The sequence below is a fragment of the Callithrix jacchus genome, chromosome 5 (assembly GCF_049354715.1).
Source record: "Callithrix jacchus isolate 240 chromosome 5, calJac240_pri, whole genome shotgun sequence".
Taxonomy (NCBI): domain Eukaryota; kingdom Metazoa; phylum Chordata; class Mammalia; order Primates; family Cebidae; genus Callithrix; species Callithrix jacchus.
Window position 1 is genome coordinate 93,788,647 of NC_133506.1, and position 19,398 is coordinate 93,808,044.

At 41.5% G+C, this 19,398-nt stretch overlaps 1 protein-coding gene across 2 annotated transcripts in view; it reads left to right on the forward strand.

Moving 5' to 3' along the window:
* PRR11 (proline rich 11) overlaps positions 1-17,147 on the forward strand; it is a 32,759-nt gene extending 15,612 nt beyond the window's left edge. For both annotated transcript variants that reach the window (XM_002748166.6, XM_078373667.1), the window contains exons 3-10: positions 5,027-5,177; positions 5,412-5,534; positions 9,634-9,882; positions 10,895-10,993; positions 11,525-11,637; positions 12,952-13,011; positions 13,101-13,197; positions 16,739-17,147. In XM_002748166.6, coding sequence (XP_002748212.4) covers positions 5,027-5,177; positions 5,412-5,534; positions 9,634-9,882; positions 10,895-10,993; positions 11,525-11,637; positions 12,952-13,011; positions 13,101-13,197; positions 16,739-16,807 — 961 coding nt within the window. In that variant the 3' untranslated portion in view covers positions 16,808-17,147. The remainder of the gene's footprint in view (positions 1-5,026; positions 5,178-5,411; positions 5,535-9,633; positions 9,883-10,894; positions 10,994-11,524; positions 11,638-12,951; positions 13,012-13,100; positions 13,198-16,738) is intronic.
* The last annotated feature ends 2,251 nt before the right edge of the window (positions 17,148-19,398 follow it).

A 19,398-nucleotide genomic window follows, 5' to 3' on the forward strand; every position in this document is an offset into this window, starting at 1 on the left:
CTGTACTCCAGCCTGAGTGACAGAGACCCTGTCTGAAAAAAGAAAAAGACCTTGAACAGCAATCTTAGGTTTCACAATAGTGATGTTATCCATAGGAGCAACTGGGTTGCCTCTGGCTGTAAATGACTCCTGAGCCATAATTTCGAATCTTGTGGCTAAATTGTTAGTTTTACAAAGGTGATCTAGTCCCCAAGCCAGGACAAGGTTTGTTTTGTGAAGGGGCTGTTAGCATCTTTGTTTCAAAGTTAAACTGTAAACTACATTCTTCCCATAGTTAGCTCAACCTATACCCAGGAATGAACAAGGGCAGCTTGGAGGTTAAAAACGAGATGGGTCAGTTAAGTCAGATTTCTTTCACTGTCATAATTTTCCCATGTCAGATTTTTTTCTCACTGTCACAATTTTTGCAAAGGCAATTTCAGGACTAGAATTTAAATCTTCATTTAAATATTAGTTTAAGTTCGGTAATTTATTTTCTGACACTCACAACTTAAATGGGCCATTCAAAGAGATGAGACTCGGCCAGCATGGTGGCTCATACCTGTAATCCCAGCACTTTGGGAGGCTAAGGCTAGAGGATCACTTGAGCCTAGGAGTTCAAGGTTACAGTGATTAAAAGCAAAAAAGAAAGAAATTTTGAGTTCCTAGGAGGCTGGTTTTCATGGTAACTTTGTTGTTATAGCTCTTTTTACAGAAAGTTTTTTAAAACAAACAGACCCTCACAATGCAGTGACCATGATAATGCCACCTTGATTCATTTCTCTCTCTCTTGAATATTGTAAAAGCCTCATAACTGGTCCTCCTGCTTATGTCTTTGTCCCTTTGCCATGGATTCTCAATGCAGTAGCCAGAGCAAGCTTTGGGAAAAAAAATTTTTTTTAAATTAGTGCTTGTTTATTTAATTCCATTTACTTCTCTTTTTTTTTTTTTTTTGAGACAGAGTTTCACTCTTGTTACCCAGGCTGGAGTGCAATGGCCCGATCTCGGCTCACTGCAACCTCCACCTCCTGGGTTCAGGCAATTCTCCTGCCTCAGCCTCCTAAGTAGCTGGGACTACAGGCACGCGCCACCATGCCCAGCTAATTTTTTGTATTTTTGGTAGAGATGGGGTTTCACCATGTTGACCAGGATGGTCTCAATCTCTTGACCTGGTGATCCACCCGCCTCCCTCCCAAAGTGCTGGGATTACAGGCTTGAGCCACCGCGCCCGGCCACTTCTCTTTTTTTTTGAGACAGAGTCTTGCTCTGTCTTCCAGGCTGGAGTGCTGTGGTGTGATCTCTGCTCACTGCAATCTCCACCTCCTGGGTTTAAGCAATTTTCCTGCCTCAGCCGCCCAAGTAGCTGGGACTGCAGGTGTGCACCATGACACCAGGCTTTTTTTTTTTTTTTTTTCGGACAGAGTTTTGCTTTTGTTGCCCAAGCTGAGTCTAATAGTGAGATCTTCGCTCACTGCAACCTCTGCCTCCTGGGTTCAAGCGATTCTCTTGTCTCACCTTCCCACCACACAGCTAATTTTTGTATTTTTAGTAGAGATAGGGGTTTCACCATGTTGGCCATGCTGGTCTCGAGCTTGTGACCTCAAGTGATCTGCCTGCCTTGGCCTCCCAAAGTGCTGGGATCACAGGAGTGAGCCCTACACCCAACCAATTTTGTTTACTTCTATCAGGTGCATGTGTGGGCTCCCTATAACACACCCAGTTTCTAACATGGTAGTTACAAGACAGGTGAGACTATTTACCCATTGGTCTTCTTTTGTTTAATTTTCTATCAAAGCAAATACAGTTACATTTAATTACTAGATAATTTTCCCCAATCATGTTGCCATAGTACACAAAGTTAATGCTAAAATGTAACTTACCTAATCCCTATGGAAATTTGTAATCAAAAGCAATAAGAGGTATTTTCTTTTTTTTTTTTTTTTTTTTTTGAGATGAAGTCTTGCCCTGTTGCCCAGGCTGGAGTGCAATGGCACAATATCGGCTCACTGCAACCTCCACCTCCCGGTTTCAAGCGATTCTCCTGCCTCAGCCTCCCATGTAACTGGGAATACAGGTGCCCATGACTGCGCCCAGCTAATTTTTGTATATTTAGTAAAGACAGGATTTCTCCATGTTGGCCAGGATGGTTTCGAACTCCTGACTTCAGGTGATCCACCTGCCTTGGCCTCCCAAAGTGCTGGGATTACAGGCATGAGCCACTGCGCTCAGCCAACAGGTATTTTCTCTAGAAAAAAAATTCAAGTTAATAAACCACTTTAGGCCAAAGTAGGAATTCATCATTCATGGTTACTTTGTGATTACTGAGTTTCTATTTCAATTCAATGGAAATGGATTTGGTTTTTGTTTGTTTTTATGGGGATTTGTTGTACATATTATTACATTACCCAGGTGTTAAGCTCAGTACTGGATAGTTATCTTTTCTGCTCCTCTCCCTCCTCCCATCCTTACACCTTGTGAAAAGTAGAGTCATGTTTCTCTGTTACTTAAAATTCTCTAATGTCTTTCTCTATCAGAATAAAACTTAAAGTTCTTGGTATGACCCACAGGGTCTTTATGATCTGACTCTGACCTTATTTGATCTTTTTAGACAGGGCCTCACTCTGTTGCCCAGGCTGGAGTGAGTGCATTGGAGATCTCAGCTCATTGCAATCTCCACCTCCCTGGCTCAAACAATCCTCCCGCCTCAGCCCCCCAAGTATTTGGGACTAGGACATGCCACCATACACAGCTAATATTTGTATTTTTTTGTAGATACTTTTTTTTTGTTTTTGTTTTTCAGATGGGATCTCACTCTGTCACCCAGGCTAGAGTGCAGTGGCACAATCTTGGCTCACTGTAACCTCTGCCTCCAGGGTTCAAGCAATTCTTGTGCCTCAGCCTCAGTAGCTGGGACCACAGGTGCGCACCACCATATTTTGGTAGAGACAGGGTTTTGCCATGTTAGCCAGGCTGGTCTCAAACTTCTGAGCTAAAGCAATTCATCAGCCTTGGCAACCAAAAGTGCTGGAATTATAAGCGTGAGCCACTGTACTCAGCTTAATTTTCTATGTTTTTTTCTTCTTTTTTATTTTTTATTTTTCCTTATTTTCTAAAAAGTCTCTCCACCCTAGTCATCCTGTCCTACTTGCTGTAAGGGTTATTGCCAAGTTTAAAATGAGGAAACTGAGGCTAGTATAAGAAAATTAGGCCGGGTGCGGTGGCTCACGCCTGTAATCCCAGCACTTTGGGAGGCCGAGGCAGGTGGATCACGAGGTCAAGAGATCGAGACCATCCTGGTCAACAAGGTGAAACCCCGTCTCTACTAAAAATACAAAAATTAGCTGGGTATGGTGGTGTGCGCCTGTAGTCCCAGCTACTCGGGAGGCTGAGGCAGGAGAATTGCTTGAACCCAGAAGGCGGAGGTTGTGGTGAGCTGAGATCTTGCCATTGCACTCCAGTCTGGGGAACAACAGCAAAACTCCATCTCAAAAAAAAAAAAAAAAAAAAAAGAAAAGAAAATTAAATGCCAATTTATTCAGCTCCCAGGCAAGGTTCTATGGTCCGGGGAAAGGGAGCCAGAGAAGTCACGCTGACTTCCTGGGGTGGGGGTGGGGGGGTGGTTATGGCTATGAGGAATGAGGAACAGCTGGGTGCTCTGATTGGCTCCAGGGGAGCAGGATTGCGACGGGCAGGCCACCATTGGTTGGCGGGTTGTTGGGCGGGTTTTCCGGTGCAAGAGCCAGCCAGGATTGCATTAGCCGGAGCCTTCCAGAGGAGCCATGCAGCAGAGCTAGGTGCCAGGTGCAGAGTCAGGTGCTGAGTGCAAAGGTGGGTGAGTCCAGCCTCCCAGCGAGGCAACCAGCCTTACACTTGCTATTTCTCATATACTTAAGGCAAAATTCTACCTCAGGGCCTTTGTACTATTTTCTCTGTTCATAATTTAAAAGGAAGATGCTTAGGCACAAAATATAATTTAAAGAGTTTACTTGAACCCGAGTGAGAACAGCTGCCTAGAAGAGTAAGACCCAAGTAACCTTGTATACGAACTCCATTCAGCCTTTGCTACCAGCAGGTTTTTAAAGGCTTAAAGGGGGCACACAGAGTGGGCTGATAAAACCATTTGGCAGGAATTCTCAGTTTACGGAAATAACATTGTTAAGCTATAGGGCATGGATTATTAGGTTAGTGGCATTATTAGGTTAATTTATAGCTACTTGTGGCAACAGCAAGCAATTTCAAGGGATGAACATACCTCAAAGCATAGAGTAGAATGTGATTGCTGTCTCATTTTAATGTCTCTCAGGGCTTGACAATTTAAAAGGACTCACATTCCTCAGGTAAACAAAAGTCATCTTCTCAGCAAGACTTTAGTATCTAAAATATCAACCCATCCAAATTTTACATTTCCTCTCCTGCTTTATTTCTCCTTAACATTGATTAACTCTCTAACAACCATATTTTTATTTATTTATTTTTGCTTTCTTTCCTATGAAACTATAAACTCTATGAGGGCAGATATTTTATCTATGTTGAGCATTACTGAACCTCTGGTGCCTAGAACATAGTAGGACTTAGTAAATATATGTTGAATAAATAAATCCCTGAATTCTAGAATTTAATGAAGAGTTTGGCTATAGGGAGTCTGCTTCTGAGTAATACTAAACAACCACCTTCTTGTTTAATTAGAGGCTATTATTATTATTGAGACTGAGTCTGTCTCTGTCACCCAGACTAGAGTGCAGTAGCACTATCTCAACTCACTTCAACCTCTGCCTCCCGGGCTCAAACCATCCTCCCACCTCAGCCTCCTGAATAGCTAGTACTACAGGTGCTCACCACCACGCCTGGCTAAGTTTTATATTTTTTTTGGTAGCGACAGAGTTTCACAATGTTGCAGAGGCTAGTCTCGAACTCCTGGTCTCAAGCGATCTGCCCACCTCAGCCTCCCAAAATGCTAGGATTAGAGGCATGAGCCACCATGCCAGACCAAGGCTATCATTCTAACTTAGGGTTTTTTTTTATTTGTTTCGCTTTGTTTTTCCTACAGAGTCATTATTTCTTCAACAGATGTATCTCAAATCAGAAGCTGGCTAAGATCATCCTGGAACTTCAAATTTCCTAACATCAGAGGTGCAATAAAATCTTGGACAAATAGAGTATGGTCTATATACAGCTTGTGTCAGAACTGCATAACCCAGGTATGGATGTGACATCCCTGTTTTCAGCGGTATAGTTTTCCTACACACTTGGTGTTTATGTACATACGTGCTCAGGTCAGTCCAACCCTCAGGCTAAACTCAGATAAGATGAAATAATTGAGTTATGTCTGCCTTTGCTTCTATAAAGCATACATCAAGTCATTTTCTGGTTCCTATTTTCTTGTCCTTATCATATTACTCATAAAACTCAGCATTGTTTATTATTAATTTCAGAGTTTAGAAGTATTGAAAGACACCATCTTTCCATCTCGTATCTGCCATCGAGAACTTTACAGTCTAAAACAACAGTTTTGCATTTTGGAAAGTAGATTATGCAAGCTCCAGGAAGCCCTGAAGGTTAGTATTGTCAAATAAAAGTAAATATGGAATTAGGTAAGGAGATACTTTATTTGAAAAGACTATTACAATAGGGAAAATGCTCAAGTCATGAGATTTATATCTCAAACATTAAGCAAAAAAGTTTTCTTTGTTAGCAAGGAATAAATAAGGCTAGAACAATCCAGGTATGGTAAAGTAGGATGAAGAGTTGGGGTAATCTGATCAGACAGCTGATCAGATCAGGGAACATCTTTCCCTGAAGGTTGTTCAGCATGCTGATGCTTGCTGAAGCCCAAGAATAGGTCAAGGTTCTAGGGCCTATGGGGAGGGGTAAATCCTGACAAAAGTTTGGTCAAGTCAAGTTAGTAGATATTTTTGTCCAGATTGGTCAGTGGCAATGAACAGTTCAGCTAATCACTTAGCAGACAAAGAATGGGCATTTGGAGGGTCTGTGTCTAGGTTTGTCAGATAAACAAGGGAGCCATCCATAAATCTTATCCAACTGATATGGAAAAAGTTGGTTCCATATAGCTTCCAAAATAGTGCTCTCTTGTTATTGAGAAGGGCCTAAATTAATAAAACCTCTATGGGCTATAATTAGGTAACATCTATCAAAATATATATCTTTTGATGCAACCAAATTTTGTACAGATGTAAAAAGTTATTTATTGCAGTGTGATTTGAAAAATTGCAAACAAAACTAAGTGTCAAAGAGTATGGGATTAATGGAATAAATCATAATCCATTCATTCAGTGGAATACTATGTAGCTGTTAAGAAGAATGAGCTGGTTTTTTATATACTAATGAGGTATGACCTCAAGAATACACCATCAGTCTCTTTCCCACTAAGAAAACTTTTGTTAAAAGAATACACTAACTTTTGTTATAAGAATACACTGTGGGATTACAGGTGCAGTGGCTCATACCTGTAATCCCAACACTTTGAGAGGGCAAGGTAGGTGGATCACTTGAGGCCAGGAGTTTGAGACTAGGAGTTTGAGACCAGCTTGGCCAACATGGCAAAACCCTATTTCTACTAAAAATACAAAAAATTACTTGGGCATGGTGACACACACCTGTAATCCCAGCTACTCCAGAAACTGAGGCAGGAGAATTCTTGAAACCCAGGAGGCAGAAGTTGCATGAGACAACATCATGTCACAGCACTCCAGACTGGGCAACAGAGCATGACTGTGTCTCAAAAAAAGATAAAATAATAAAAATAATAATACACTATCAAATTAAATGTAGAAGTATATGCCAGACAGTGTTTATAGGATGTTCCCAGTATATATATATATTTTTCCTGAGACAGAGTTCTGCTCTTGTTGCCCAAACTAGGGTACAATGGCTCAATCTCAGCTCACCACAACCTCTGCCTCCCAGGTTCAAGCAATTCTCCTGTCTCAGCCTTCTGAGTAGCTGGGATTACAGGCATGTGCCACCACATCCGTCTAATTTTTATATTTTTAGTAGAGGCAGGGTTTCACCATGTTGGTCAGGCTGTTCTTGAACTCCTGACCTCAGGTGATCCACCTGCCTCAGCCTCCCAAAGTGCTGGGATTACAGGCATGAGCCACCATTCCCGGCCTGTTCCCACTATTAAATTAGATGTAGAAGTATATTTAGAACAGTGTTTATAGGCTATTCTCATGTTTTATTAAAATGTATAACTTTGGGAGGTCAAGGTGGATAGATCACTTAAGGTCAGGAGTTCAAGACCACCCTGGTCAACATGATGAAACTTCGTCTCTACTAAAAATACAAAAACTAGCCATGCCTGGTGGCACACACCTGCAGTCCCAGCTACTCAGGAGGTTGAGGCAGGAGAATCATTTGAACCCAGGGGGCAGAGGTTGCAGTGAGCTGTAATCATGCCACAGAGTGAGATTCTGTCTCAAAAAATATCTGAGACAAAAAAAAAAGAATGGAATAATTTTTTTTTTTTTTTGAGATGGAGCCTCATTCTGTTGCCCAGGCTGGAGTGCAGTGGTGTAATCTTAGCTCACTGCAACCTCTGTCTCCCAGGTTCAAACAATTCTCATGCCTCAGCCTCCTGAGTAGCTGGGACTATAGGTGCCCACAACCACACCTGGCTAATTTTTATATTTTTAGTAGAGATGAGGTTTTATCAAGTTACCCAGGGTGGTCTTGAACTCCTGACCTCAAGTGATCGTCCCGCCTCAGCCTCCCAAAGTGCTGGGACTCTAGGCATGAGCCATAGTGCCAGGCCTAAATAAAATTAGTGAGACTAGGTGGGACTCCAAAAATAAAAATAACGAAATTAAACATTAAATAAAACTAATTGACCAGTTGAAAATTTGATTCTAGAAGTAAATTCATTGCTTTTTGAATTCCTAGAATTTTGTAACTTTTTTGTCAGAGTAGTTTGCTGCGGGTGACAAGGCAGTATTCAAATAGACCTTAAAAATAAATTTTTTAACTGAGGGTGGTATACACATTGTAGTCCCAATTACTCAGGGGACTAAGGTGGGAGGATTCCTTGAACCTAGGGACACTCTAGCCCATTGCATTCTAGCCAGGGCAATAGAGTGAGAAAAAAAGTTGTGGTTATTTTTTTTTTTAATTTAAAAAGTCTAGAATGAGAGTGTGTGTGTGCGTGCGTGCGTGTGTGTGTGTGAAATAATTCTATAAACCTTCCCTTCTCTCCTTCTCCTCTAGGATACACACTCTACCTTTCATGACTTTTCTCCTATTTCAGCTCTTCTTATAATTTAACCCCAAATTACTAATCCCAATATACCAGGGAGGATGGTGATATAGAACAAAGAATGAAGCTTGTGTTATTTCCTTCACTAAGAAAACTCCTAGAAGGCTGTATCAGTCAAAATTCTTTTTAGCCACAAGTGACAGAAACACAATGCAACCTAGCTTAAGCCCATAAAACCAGTAAGTCTAGGGTATCTCTGGATTCAGAGGCTCAAATGATGGTGTCACCATCCTGGCTCTATCTCATCTTTCAGTTCTGCCTTCTTTAGAGTAAGTTTATGTCTCAGACAGACTTTCCCCTTGTGCTAGCAACATGGCTGCTGGCAGCCTTAGATTCTTATTCTCATACCAGAACAATCTCAGCTGAGAGAACTTGGCCTGGATTATGTGTCTAGTCCTTGAGTGAGTATCCTGACCAGATCATGTGGACTGAGGGAGAGAAGGGAAACTCAGGTGCTTTTACCAGAAGATGGAGGAATGGCTACAGGCGAGTGCTAGTCCCCACTTCAGAAACTCTGCTCTGTATTGCTGGGAGGGCTGGCTCCTACAGGATACATTCCTCAAACTCCAGGTCACCTGGTTCCTGGTTGTGATGGCCTATTGGGAGACACTGATGAAAGACTAGAGGGAGGGAGGAGATAAGGAGTTTCTTCCCCTCCTCTTTGCTGCATGATTTCTTCAGCAATGGTAGTTGTTGCCTTCCTGGCCTCATCTCCCACAGAAGTCATGCTCCAGATCCTTGGCCTTTATCAGTTTCTTGAATGTACTGTATTCTTGACTGTATTAAATATTTTTTCCTCTGAAAGGAACTCTTCCCCTAGTCCTTATCTCCCTTTATCTGCTAAGTCTCCATTCATTCTTGAGATCATGGCTAAATATCACTTCCCAAGACTCTAGCTGTTCATTCTCACAGCACACTTCATTGCTCTTATTGAAGTATTGTTTTGTTTTGAGTGTGTTTGTGCATGTTTTGTTTTGTTTTGTTTCAGATGAGGTCTCACTATGTTGTCCAGGCTGGTCTCGAACTCCTGGACTCAAGCAATTTGCTGGACTCAGCCTTGCAGAGTGCTGGGACTACAGGTGTCTGTCAGTTACCATGCCCGGCCTTCTCTGCATGTTTAATGTCTGTCTTCCCTCACCAGACTGTCAGTGCCATGAGGTGACAGACAGGGCCTACATTGTACTTATAGTGCCTGGCATATAGCACATACAAAATAAATGAATGAATGAATGAAATGAAGAAACTTGTGATCATAAATGAGAAAATATTATGACGCACATGATAAGAAAGCATTCAATACATGGTAGCTATTATTTTCATGAGGCTCACTCTCAAGAATCAAATTAACTTGTTATTTATTTGCCAAATGTGATGTCTTCTTCCAGACTATCTCAGAAAGTTCTTCCTGTCCAAGCTGTGGTCAAACATGTCACATGGGTAAACTTACAAATGTGCCTGCCTGTGTTCTAATCACCCCTGAAGACAAAGCTGTGCTTCCTTCCACACTGCCACAGCCAACTAGCCATCTTCCTCCTCCACCTCCACCTCCTCCTCCTCCTCCTCCTCCACCACCTCCTCCACCACCACTAGCACCTGTGCTGCTCCAAAAACCCAGTCTCGCTAAAGCGCTTCAGGTAGGAAACAATCTAGTAATTATATGTTTTGGTCAGCATGTAATATAGGAGTACAGCCAAGCCTTTTAAGGCCAGGTTAATCAGGGCTTGGGCCAGAAGGCTGTATTTTGTTCTCATTCCGTATCTTAATTATTGTGTTTTTAAAATCTCAGTCCCTGAGGAATTCCTAGAAGCTGGATTGAGAAATGAAAGTGATGTGTGTGAAACCCAGTATAGTGGAAGATTCCTATTCCCTTCTCAGCATGCCTTTTTACCCAGAGGAAAACCTCCCTTGGAAACCAAATTAAGAATAGAAGATTGCTTAGTGAGTGACTCAGAACAAAGAGTTAGCTAATTCCAAAGTTTCATGTCATGTCATTAGGCTGGAGAACCAATCTCTATTATAGTTACTTATTTACCAAGGGGACCAGAAAATTTGTGAATCACTAAGACAGGCATGACCCTGTTTTAAAATCTGCTGAATTTTCACTATGAATACATTTGGTTTAGTGTAGCTAAATTAAATCCAGAATCTTCCCAACCCTGACACACACACACACACACACACACACACACACACACACACAGAAAAATCCAGAGCCTATTGTTATATTTGCCCTAATTATACCTCTCTGACTATATACATTCTTGCTCTGTAGGAACTGAGTCATCTTTCTAGGTAATTCAAGCAAAACTTCAGTTTAACCTGATTAACTCCTTCAACTCTTGTCTTATTATAATGACTCTTGGGGAAGATGCATTATTGCAGGAAACTAGTCTATCTCTTATTTTTAGCAAAGCCTAAGCTTATAAAAACAAAATTGGGAAGAAGGAAGCCTTACATTTTGTTGAATACTTTTTGATGGGTGATAAAAACAGGATTATTCTTAGTTGAGTGGAAAGAATATAACAGGTTCCTAGGTTAAATAAGAGTTACCTCTTAACTGTGAGTCTTTAAAAACTAGATTTGGATTTGCATTTCACTAGTTGTGCTGGTTCCAATTTGAATTCTAACTGCACCATATATTTTAAGGCTGGACTATTAAAAAAAGATGGACCCATGCAGATAACAGTTAAAGATCTGCTGACTGTAAAATTAAAGAAGACACAGAGTTCAGATGAAAGGAGGAAGGTAAGATGTCATTGACTATACATATGTTCTGTTTGCTTTTAACCTTGTTGTCCCTTTATGGAAAATAAGCATAAGCCTTATATATAGAAGTCATTCTAGGCAGGGTGCAGTGTCTCATGCCTGTAATCCCAGCACTTTGGGAGACCAAGGTGGGAGGATCACCTGAGCCCAGGAGTTCAAGACCAGCCTGGGGGGAACATGGCAAGACCTCATCTCAATTTGTATACAATTGTGGGGGGAGGGTGGAAGAAGTCATTTCATTTCAAGTTAAGTATTTGATGTTTTATTTTAGTAGTTTTGGATTTCCCAACAAAATGTGTATAATTAGAAAATGATTTAATTAGGCGATTTAATCTCCCAACCATTAGTCTGAAGAGGTAGAGACACACTTTGAAGTTTTGGAATAAAAATTGGGTGGAATAGAGGATATGCCTTACACATACTCAACACTCAGTTACTTGCCATTTCTGCATGTTTACGTCTTGAATATTTTAAAATGTGTTTTAATAATATCTCATTTTATAATTAAAGATTATACCATCGCCGAAGGCACGGAATCCACTAGTTACTGTCGCTGACTTGCAGCGTGTTACCCTGAAACCTAACTCCAAAATGTTATCAACTCGAGTTACAAATTTCTTAATGTAAGGAACTGCACAGTGCTATGCTCTACTACTACTTAAAAGAATGATATTGTTGTACAAGGACCTAAAAACAGGAAAAATGACTTTTTTTGCTTATTTTTAATGTTAAAAGTTATATATGCTCATTATAGAAAAATTGAAATCTACAGAAAAGTTTAAAAAAGAAAACAATTATCTGAATAATCCTATCATTGGAGATTGTCATGGTTAAGATACTGCTATTTATTATTCTAGTGTTTTTCTGGGTATATGCTTTATTGTCTCATTTAAAGATGTTGTTTATTATAAGGTGTGTCATTGATTTAATAACAGATTTTGGGAGAAAAATATTCTATCAAGAATTTTAGGATGTACGTGATGGCTCATGTCTGTAATCCCACCACTTTGGGAAGCCGAAGTGGGAGGATTGCTTGAGGCGAGGAGTTTAAGACCAGCCTGGGCAACATAGTGAGACCCTCATCTCTAAAAAAAAATTATTAAATTTTTTAAATAATGCAGTGGTGTGTGCCTGTAGTCCCAGCTACTTGGGAGGCTGAAGCAGGAGGACCACTTGAGCCCAGGAGGTCAAGGCTGCAGTGTGAAGTGACTGCGCCACTGTACTCCAGCCTGAGCGACGGAGAGAGACTCCATCTCGAAAACAAGAAAAATCCTAAATGTTTCAAAACAAGATTGTATCTATGAAATTTACATACAATGAACTGCCTATTTTGAAGATGTCAAAGTGATACTTTAAGTTAATTTTCAAAAAGATGAGGAAGAGTTCATGACCTATTGAATGGGAAAATCTATATCTACAATATGATTATACACAGACATATATACACATATACCATGTTTCCAAGACATACTAGTTTTCATATTATATAATTTCTCAAAGGAGGCTGTTTAAATTTTTTTTTCCCCAAGATGCAGTCTTGCTCTGTTGCCCAAACTGGAGTGCAGTGACACAATATCGGCTCACTGTAACCTCTACCTCCTAGGTTCAAGTGATCCTCCTGCCTCAGCCTCCTATGTAGCTGGGATTACAGGCACATGCCGCCACACCTGGCTAATTTTTATATTTTTGAAAGAGATGGGGTTTCACCATGTTGATCAGGCTAGTCTCAAACTCCTGACCTTGTGATCCACTCGCCTTGGCCTTCCAAAGTGCTGGGATTATAGGCATGAGCCACCTCAACCAGCCTCTACTCCTATTTTTAAATATAACACATAGAACTACTTTCTAGGACATTGCCTTTAAAAATGATTGCTTTCCTTTGGGAAAAAAATAATAAAATCTCGCAAGTTCTAATTTTTATATCTTTGTTTTATCAGTACTCCTGGAAAAAGTCAGATGGATCTGCGGAAACTGCTTAGAAAAGTCGATGTAGAGAGGTAATATATTCTCTTTTCTTTATGCTTTCTAAATCCATTTTAAAACTTGGCATAAAACACAGCTACTATTATTTTTAATACCTTTGCAGGAGCCCAGGTGGAACCCCTCTTACCAATAAAGAAAATATGGAAACAGGAACAGGACTGACTCCAGTAATGACACAGGCCTTAAGGAGAAAATTTCAGGTAACCCTTTAGGAAAAAAATACTGGTTCCTTTGCTTGAAAATAATTTGGCCTAGTATGGTGGCTCCTGCCTGTTATCCTAACACTTTGGGAGGCTGAGGTAGGGGGGATTGCTTGAGCCTAGGATTTCGAGACGGCCAACATAGTGAAACTCTGTCTCTACAAAAAATACAAAAAAGTAGCTAGGTGTGGTGGTGTATGCCTATAGTTCCAGCTACTTGGGAGGCTGATGTGGGAGGATCACTTGAGCCTAGGAGGTCAAGGTTGCAGTGAGCTGTGATTGCACCTCTGCACTCCAGCCTGGGTGATAAAGCAAGACCCTGTCTCAAAATAAATAAATAAATGATCATAATCATAATTAATGATAATAATTTAAAGCAGCTTTCATAGTAATAATAATTTTTAAATGGTGCCCTATGTTTTGCAAAGTACTTTCATATTTAGGCTTCATAAAATTCTATAAAATATGGGTAGGGCTGGGTACGGTGGCTCATGCCTGTAATCCCAGCACTTTGGGAGGCCGAGGGGGGTGAATCACAAGGTCAGGAGATCAAGACCATCCTGGCCAACACAGTGAAACCCTATCTCTACTGAAAAAAAAAAAGATTAGCCAGGCGTGGTGGCATGCACCTGTAGTCCCAGCTACTCGGGAGGCTGAGGCAGAAGAATCGCTTGAACTCAGTAGGCGAAGGTTGTAGTGAGCCGAGACCCTGTCTCAAAAAAAAAAGAAAGATTTACATTACTTAAAAAATAATAATAATTTAAAAAAATAAAAAATATAGGTAGGATTGGCCAGGCACAGCGAGATCACGCCTGTAATCACATCACTTTGAGAGGCTGAGGTGGGCAGATCACATGAGGCAAAGATTTTGAGACCAGACTAGCCAACATGATGAAACCCTGTCTCTACTAAAAAAATACAAAAATTAGCCAGGTGTGGTGGCCATGCCTATAATCCCAGCTACTTGGGTGACTGAGGCATGAGAATCACTTGAACCTAGGAGGCAAAGGTTGCAGTGAGCTGTGATTGCACTACTGCACTCCAGCCCTGGGTGAAAGGGTGATACGCTGTCTCAAAAAAAAAAAAAAAAAAAAAAAAGAAATATAGGTAGGATTATCATGTCTATCCATAAATGTCTGATTTTATTAATTCCTTTAACAAATATTTATTAAGCACTTCCTATTTCAGCACACAGCCCAGCAGTGTGCTGAAATACTGGGGATATAGTGGTAAGCAAAAACAGATACAGATCTACTGTCTTGAAGCTTTCAGTCTAGTGGGGAAAATAGGCATTCATCAAATAATCCCTTATTTGTATTCTGTCACACTGCAGTATGTGCTCTGAAGGAAAGGAATGAGGTTCTGTGGGAACTCAGAGAGGAACTTGATCTAGCCTGGATGATCTAGGAAGGGCTCCCTTAGGAAGCAATGATGCTTGAGGTGAGAGTCAAGGAGGAAGAGGTACTGGACAGGGTAACTGTGGGGTGGGTCCACCATGAATGTCATGGAGGAGAGAGTTCCAGGCAAAAAGAACAATATGCGTAAGAGTCCCATGGTGGGAGGGATCATGGAATGACCTCAAGGAATTGAGAAGTGACCAGTGTGGCTATAACATAGAGAGGGAGCCCGATGGTGGTGAAAGACGGATGGAGATGTATTTAGGAGTCAGACCATGCAGAGTTGATAGGAAAAGATCTTGACAGCTTTCTTTGTCACCTACATGTACAACCACACACCAAAACCAGTAGATCAGCTGGCCCTGGTGTTACTTCTTCCAAACCCTATTGATCTTAGTCATTTCCCTGATTGCCTTTATCGTTAGATCTGTGAAGAACAGCCATCCACTGGCCACCCCTGCTGGAGTGCTGGGATGCAGGGCTGCTGGCATCTTTGGTTTTGAACTTCGTAGTTCATTCTCCCTCTGGATGCAGGACGTATCAGACTCCATTGCTGACATTCTCCACCCAGTACTGTCTTCCTTTTCTTCCCTGTTTGAGAATCCATGCTTTTTGTGGGACAATATGATTTCTCTCTTACCAATCAACTTTGTCCTCCTAGGCAGTATATAGCTTTCTCTGGAGATGTGACCAGGTTCTTCTTTCCTTCTCTTAGAGCATGCTACCCCTAATCACATTGCTTGGTGATACCCAAAATTGTGAAGGGCGGGAGCAATGGGAAGAGGCCTCACGGAAGGTCTTAACCCCTTCCTTTTTCTGTTTACCTCTAAGATCCTTGTTGTCACTGCCCCACTTTATAACTAGTACAGTGAGTTGAGAACTCTGGAAATGGATAAACAGTAATAAATAGCAAGGCCACATATTGAACAACAACAAAAATCACAGATAAGACCTATGTCATATGTTGTGCACCTAAAATCTACTAAGGAGGAGAATGTCTAGTTGAAACTGTTGTTAGATACAGATGGCTTATCCCATCTAGTCCTTAGGCTTCAACTTCTTTTTTCCTTAAACTCTGAATCAACTGTATCAGCTTTTGCATTTGGCTTTAGGAAACAGAAATCTGACTACAGTGGTTTAATCCAGTTGGGATATGGTAGGGTGTGATGGCTCACACCTGTAATTCCAGTGCTTTGGGAGACTGAGGCCAGAAAATCATTTGAGCCCAGGAGTTTGAAACCAGCCTGGGTGATACAGCAAGACCCTGCCTTCAAAAATAAATAAATAGCTTAGGACTTTTTTTTTTTTTAAATATACACAACTAACTCATTTTTGTTTTTTTGTAATTTACAGATAAGATCTCACTGTATCTCCCAGGCTGGTCTCGAACTCCTGGGCTCAAGTGAGCCTCCTATCTTGGCCTCCCAAAGTGCTGGAATTACAGGTGTGAGCCATCACACCCTACCATGTCCCTACTGGACAGCGTGAGCCACTGTGCTCAACCCACAACTATCTCTTTTTTTTTTTTTTATTTTTTTTTTATTTCAACAGGTTTTTGGGGAATAGTGTTTGGTTACACGAATTAGTCCCTAAGTGGTGATTTCTGAGATTTTGGTGTGCTCATCAGCCAAGCAGTATACACTGTTTCTAATGTATAGTCCTTTATCCCTCAAGACCTTCCCACTCTTTCCTTCCCCAAGTCCCCAAAGTCTATTGTATAATTCTTATGCCTTTGCATCCTCATAGCTTAGCTCCCAGATTTATTTTTTAAATTTAAATATTTCTTTAGGAAGTAGGAAGTCCACAACTATGAGACATTGGCTTCACTGTATCATCACTGTTCTTCCATCCTGAATGTGTGGTTTTTATCCTCATAATACAAATTGGCTACGTTTTCTGAAGCATCACATCTACATTCTAGGCAAGTGGTGAAGAAAGGCAAATGTTAACCCAAGCTACGCCTCATTTCTTCAAAAAAGCCCTATCCAGGAACTTCTGATTACGTCAGGGAAACTGGGAAAAGTGGTATTTGGACTCTGAATGCAGTGTTGCCTGCAAAAAGTCTGGGTTCTGTTGAGAAAGGAAAGTTGTATTTATCACAGGAATATAATTGATATTATAATTGGGACTTTTTTTTTTTATAGCTGGCTCACCCTAGAAGCCCAACTCCAACTCTACCACTTTCTACAAGCAGCTTTGATGAACAAAATTGATGCCAACTCTGCCTGACTCCATGTGACAATCCAGAAAACATACAGATAAAAACACCCAGCCGGGTGCGGTGGCTCACACCTGTAATCCCAGCACTTTGGGAGACCCATGTGGGTGGATCACCTGAGGTCAACAGTTCAAGACCAGCCTGGCCAACATGGTAAAACCCTGTCTCTACTAAAAATACAAAAAATTAGCTGGGTGTGGTGGCAGGCACTTGTAATCTCAGCTATTCAGGGGGCTGAGAATTGAGAATCTCTGTTGTCCAGGCTGGTGTGCAGTGGCACAATCTTGGCTCACTGCAACCTCTACCTCCCGGGTTCAAGCAATTCTCCTGCCTCAGCCTCCCGAGTATATATATGTGTATATATACGTATATATACATATTTTTTGAGATGGAATCTCATTCTGTTGCCCAGGCTGGAGTGCAGTAGCACAATCTTGGCTCACTGCAACCTCCACCTCCTGGGTTCAAGCAATTCTCCTGCCTCAGCCTCCTGAGTAGCTGGGATTACAGGTGTGTAACGCCTTGCCCAGCTAATTATTGTATTTTTAGTAGAGACAGGGTTTCACCGTGTTGGCCAGGCTGGTCTTGAACTCCTGACCTTAGGTGATCCACCTGCCTTGGCCTCCCAAATGTTGGGATTACAGGCATGAGCCACCACAGCCAGCCAGAGATCCACATCTATATTTATAACACATTTATGTATGAAAATTAAGGAGGTGGCCGGGCACAGTGGCTCATGCCTGTAATCCCAACATTTTGAGAGGCTGAAGCAGACGAATCACTTGAGGTCAGGACTTTGAGACCAGCCTGGCCAACATGGTGAAAACTGTCTCTACTAAAACTACAGCATTAGCCAGGAGTGGTGGCACATGCCTGTAGTCCCAGTTACTTGGGTGGCTGAGGCTGGAGAATCGCTTGAACCTGGGAGACAGAGGTTGCAGTGAGCAGATCACACCACAGCGCTCCAGCCTGGGTGACAGAGCAAGAGACTCCGTCTCAAAAAAAAAAAAAAGAAAAAAGAAAAAAAGAAAATTAACTAGGTAATGAAGTTAAGAGTTATCTCAGCTTCTAGTAAAAGTTGTTTTTTTAAAAACCTGTGCTGGGCTCAGTGGTTCATGCATTTAATCCCAGCAGTTTGGGAGGTCGAGACAGGCAGATTACGAGGTCAGGTGTTTGAGACCAGCCTGGCCAATATGATGAAACCCGTCTCTACTAAAAAAACACAAACAAATTAGCTGGGCATGGTAGTGTGTGCCTTTGATCCCAGCTACTCAGGAGGCTGAGTCAGGAGAATCTCTTGAACCAGGGAGGCGGAGGTTGCAGTGATCCAAGATCGTGCCATTGCATTCCAGCCTGGGCAACAGAATGAGAGTCTGTCTCAAAAAAAAAAAAAAAAACCTACTAACTACATTTATATTATGTAAAAATAAAGGGAATAATCGCTGAGAATAAAGCAGTTGAGTATAACAATAATATTTTATGGGGCACTTACAATGTTTATAATATTGTAAAGCACCATGTACTCTATTCATTTAATGCTAAATGACTTGACCATTCCTGTGGGATAAAAGATCATAAGGGCCAGGCGCCATGACTCACGCCTGTAATTCTAAGACTTTGGGAGGACAAGGCAGGTGGATGACTTGAGCTCAGGAGTTCAAGACCAGCCTGGGCAAAATGATGAAAACCCCGTCTCTACCAAAAATACAAAAAATTAGCCAGGTGTGATGTTATGTGCCTTCAGTCCCCACTACTTGGGAGGCTGAGGTAGGAAGATGGTTTAAGTCCAGGATGTAGAGGTTGCAATGAGTTGAGATCGTGCCACTGCACTCCATCCTGAGCAGTAGAGTCAAACCCTGTCTTTAAAAAAAAAAAAAAAAAAAGAGGCCAGGCACAGTGGCTCATGCCTGTAATCCCTGCTCTTTGGGAGGCTGAGGGTGGAGCAGATCACTTGAGGTCAGGAGTTTGAGACTAGCCTGGCCAACATGGTAAAACCTCATCTCTACCAATATATATATAATATATATATTAATATATAAAAATTATCTGGGCATGGTGGCATGTGCCTATACTCCCAGCTACTCAGGAGGCTGAAGCATGAGAATTACTTGAACTCTGGAGGTGGAGGTTGCAGTGAGCCGAGATCACACCACTGCACTCCAGTCCTCCAGTCTGGGCAACAGAGTGAGACCCTATTTCAAAAAAAAAAAAGAACAAAAGAAATGCTTTATGGGCCAGTGCAGTGGCTCACACTTAGAATCCTAGCACTTTGGGAGGCTGAGGCAGGAGGATCACTTGAGGCCAAGAGTTCAAAACAAGCCTGGGCAATATGGCAAGACCCCATCTCTACAAAAAACAAAAAGTATTTGGGTGTGGTGATGTGTGCCTGTACTCCCAGCTTCTTGAGAGTCTTAGGTGGGAGAATCACTTGAGCCCAGGAGGTTAAGGCTGCAGTGAGCTGTGTTCATACCACCACACCCCAGCATACTGGGTAACAGAGCAAGACTTTGTCTCAAAAAGAGAAGAAAAATGCTTTGCTACATAGTGGGGCCAGGCAGAAAAAAAAAAAAAGTCCTATATAAATCA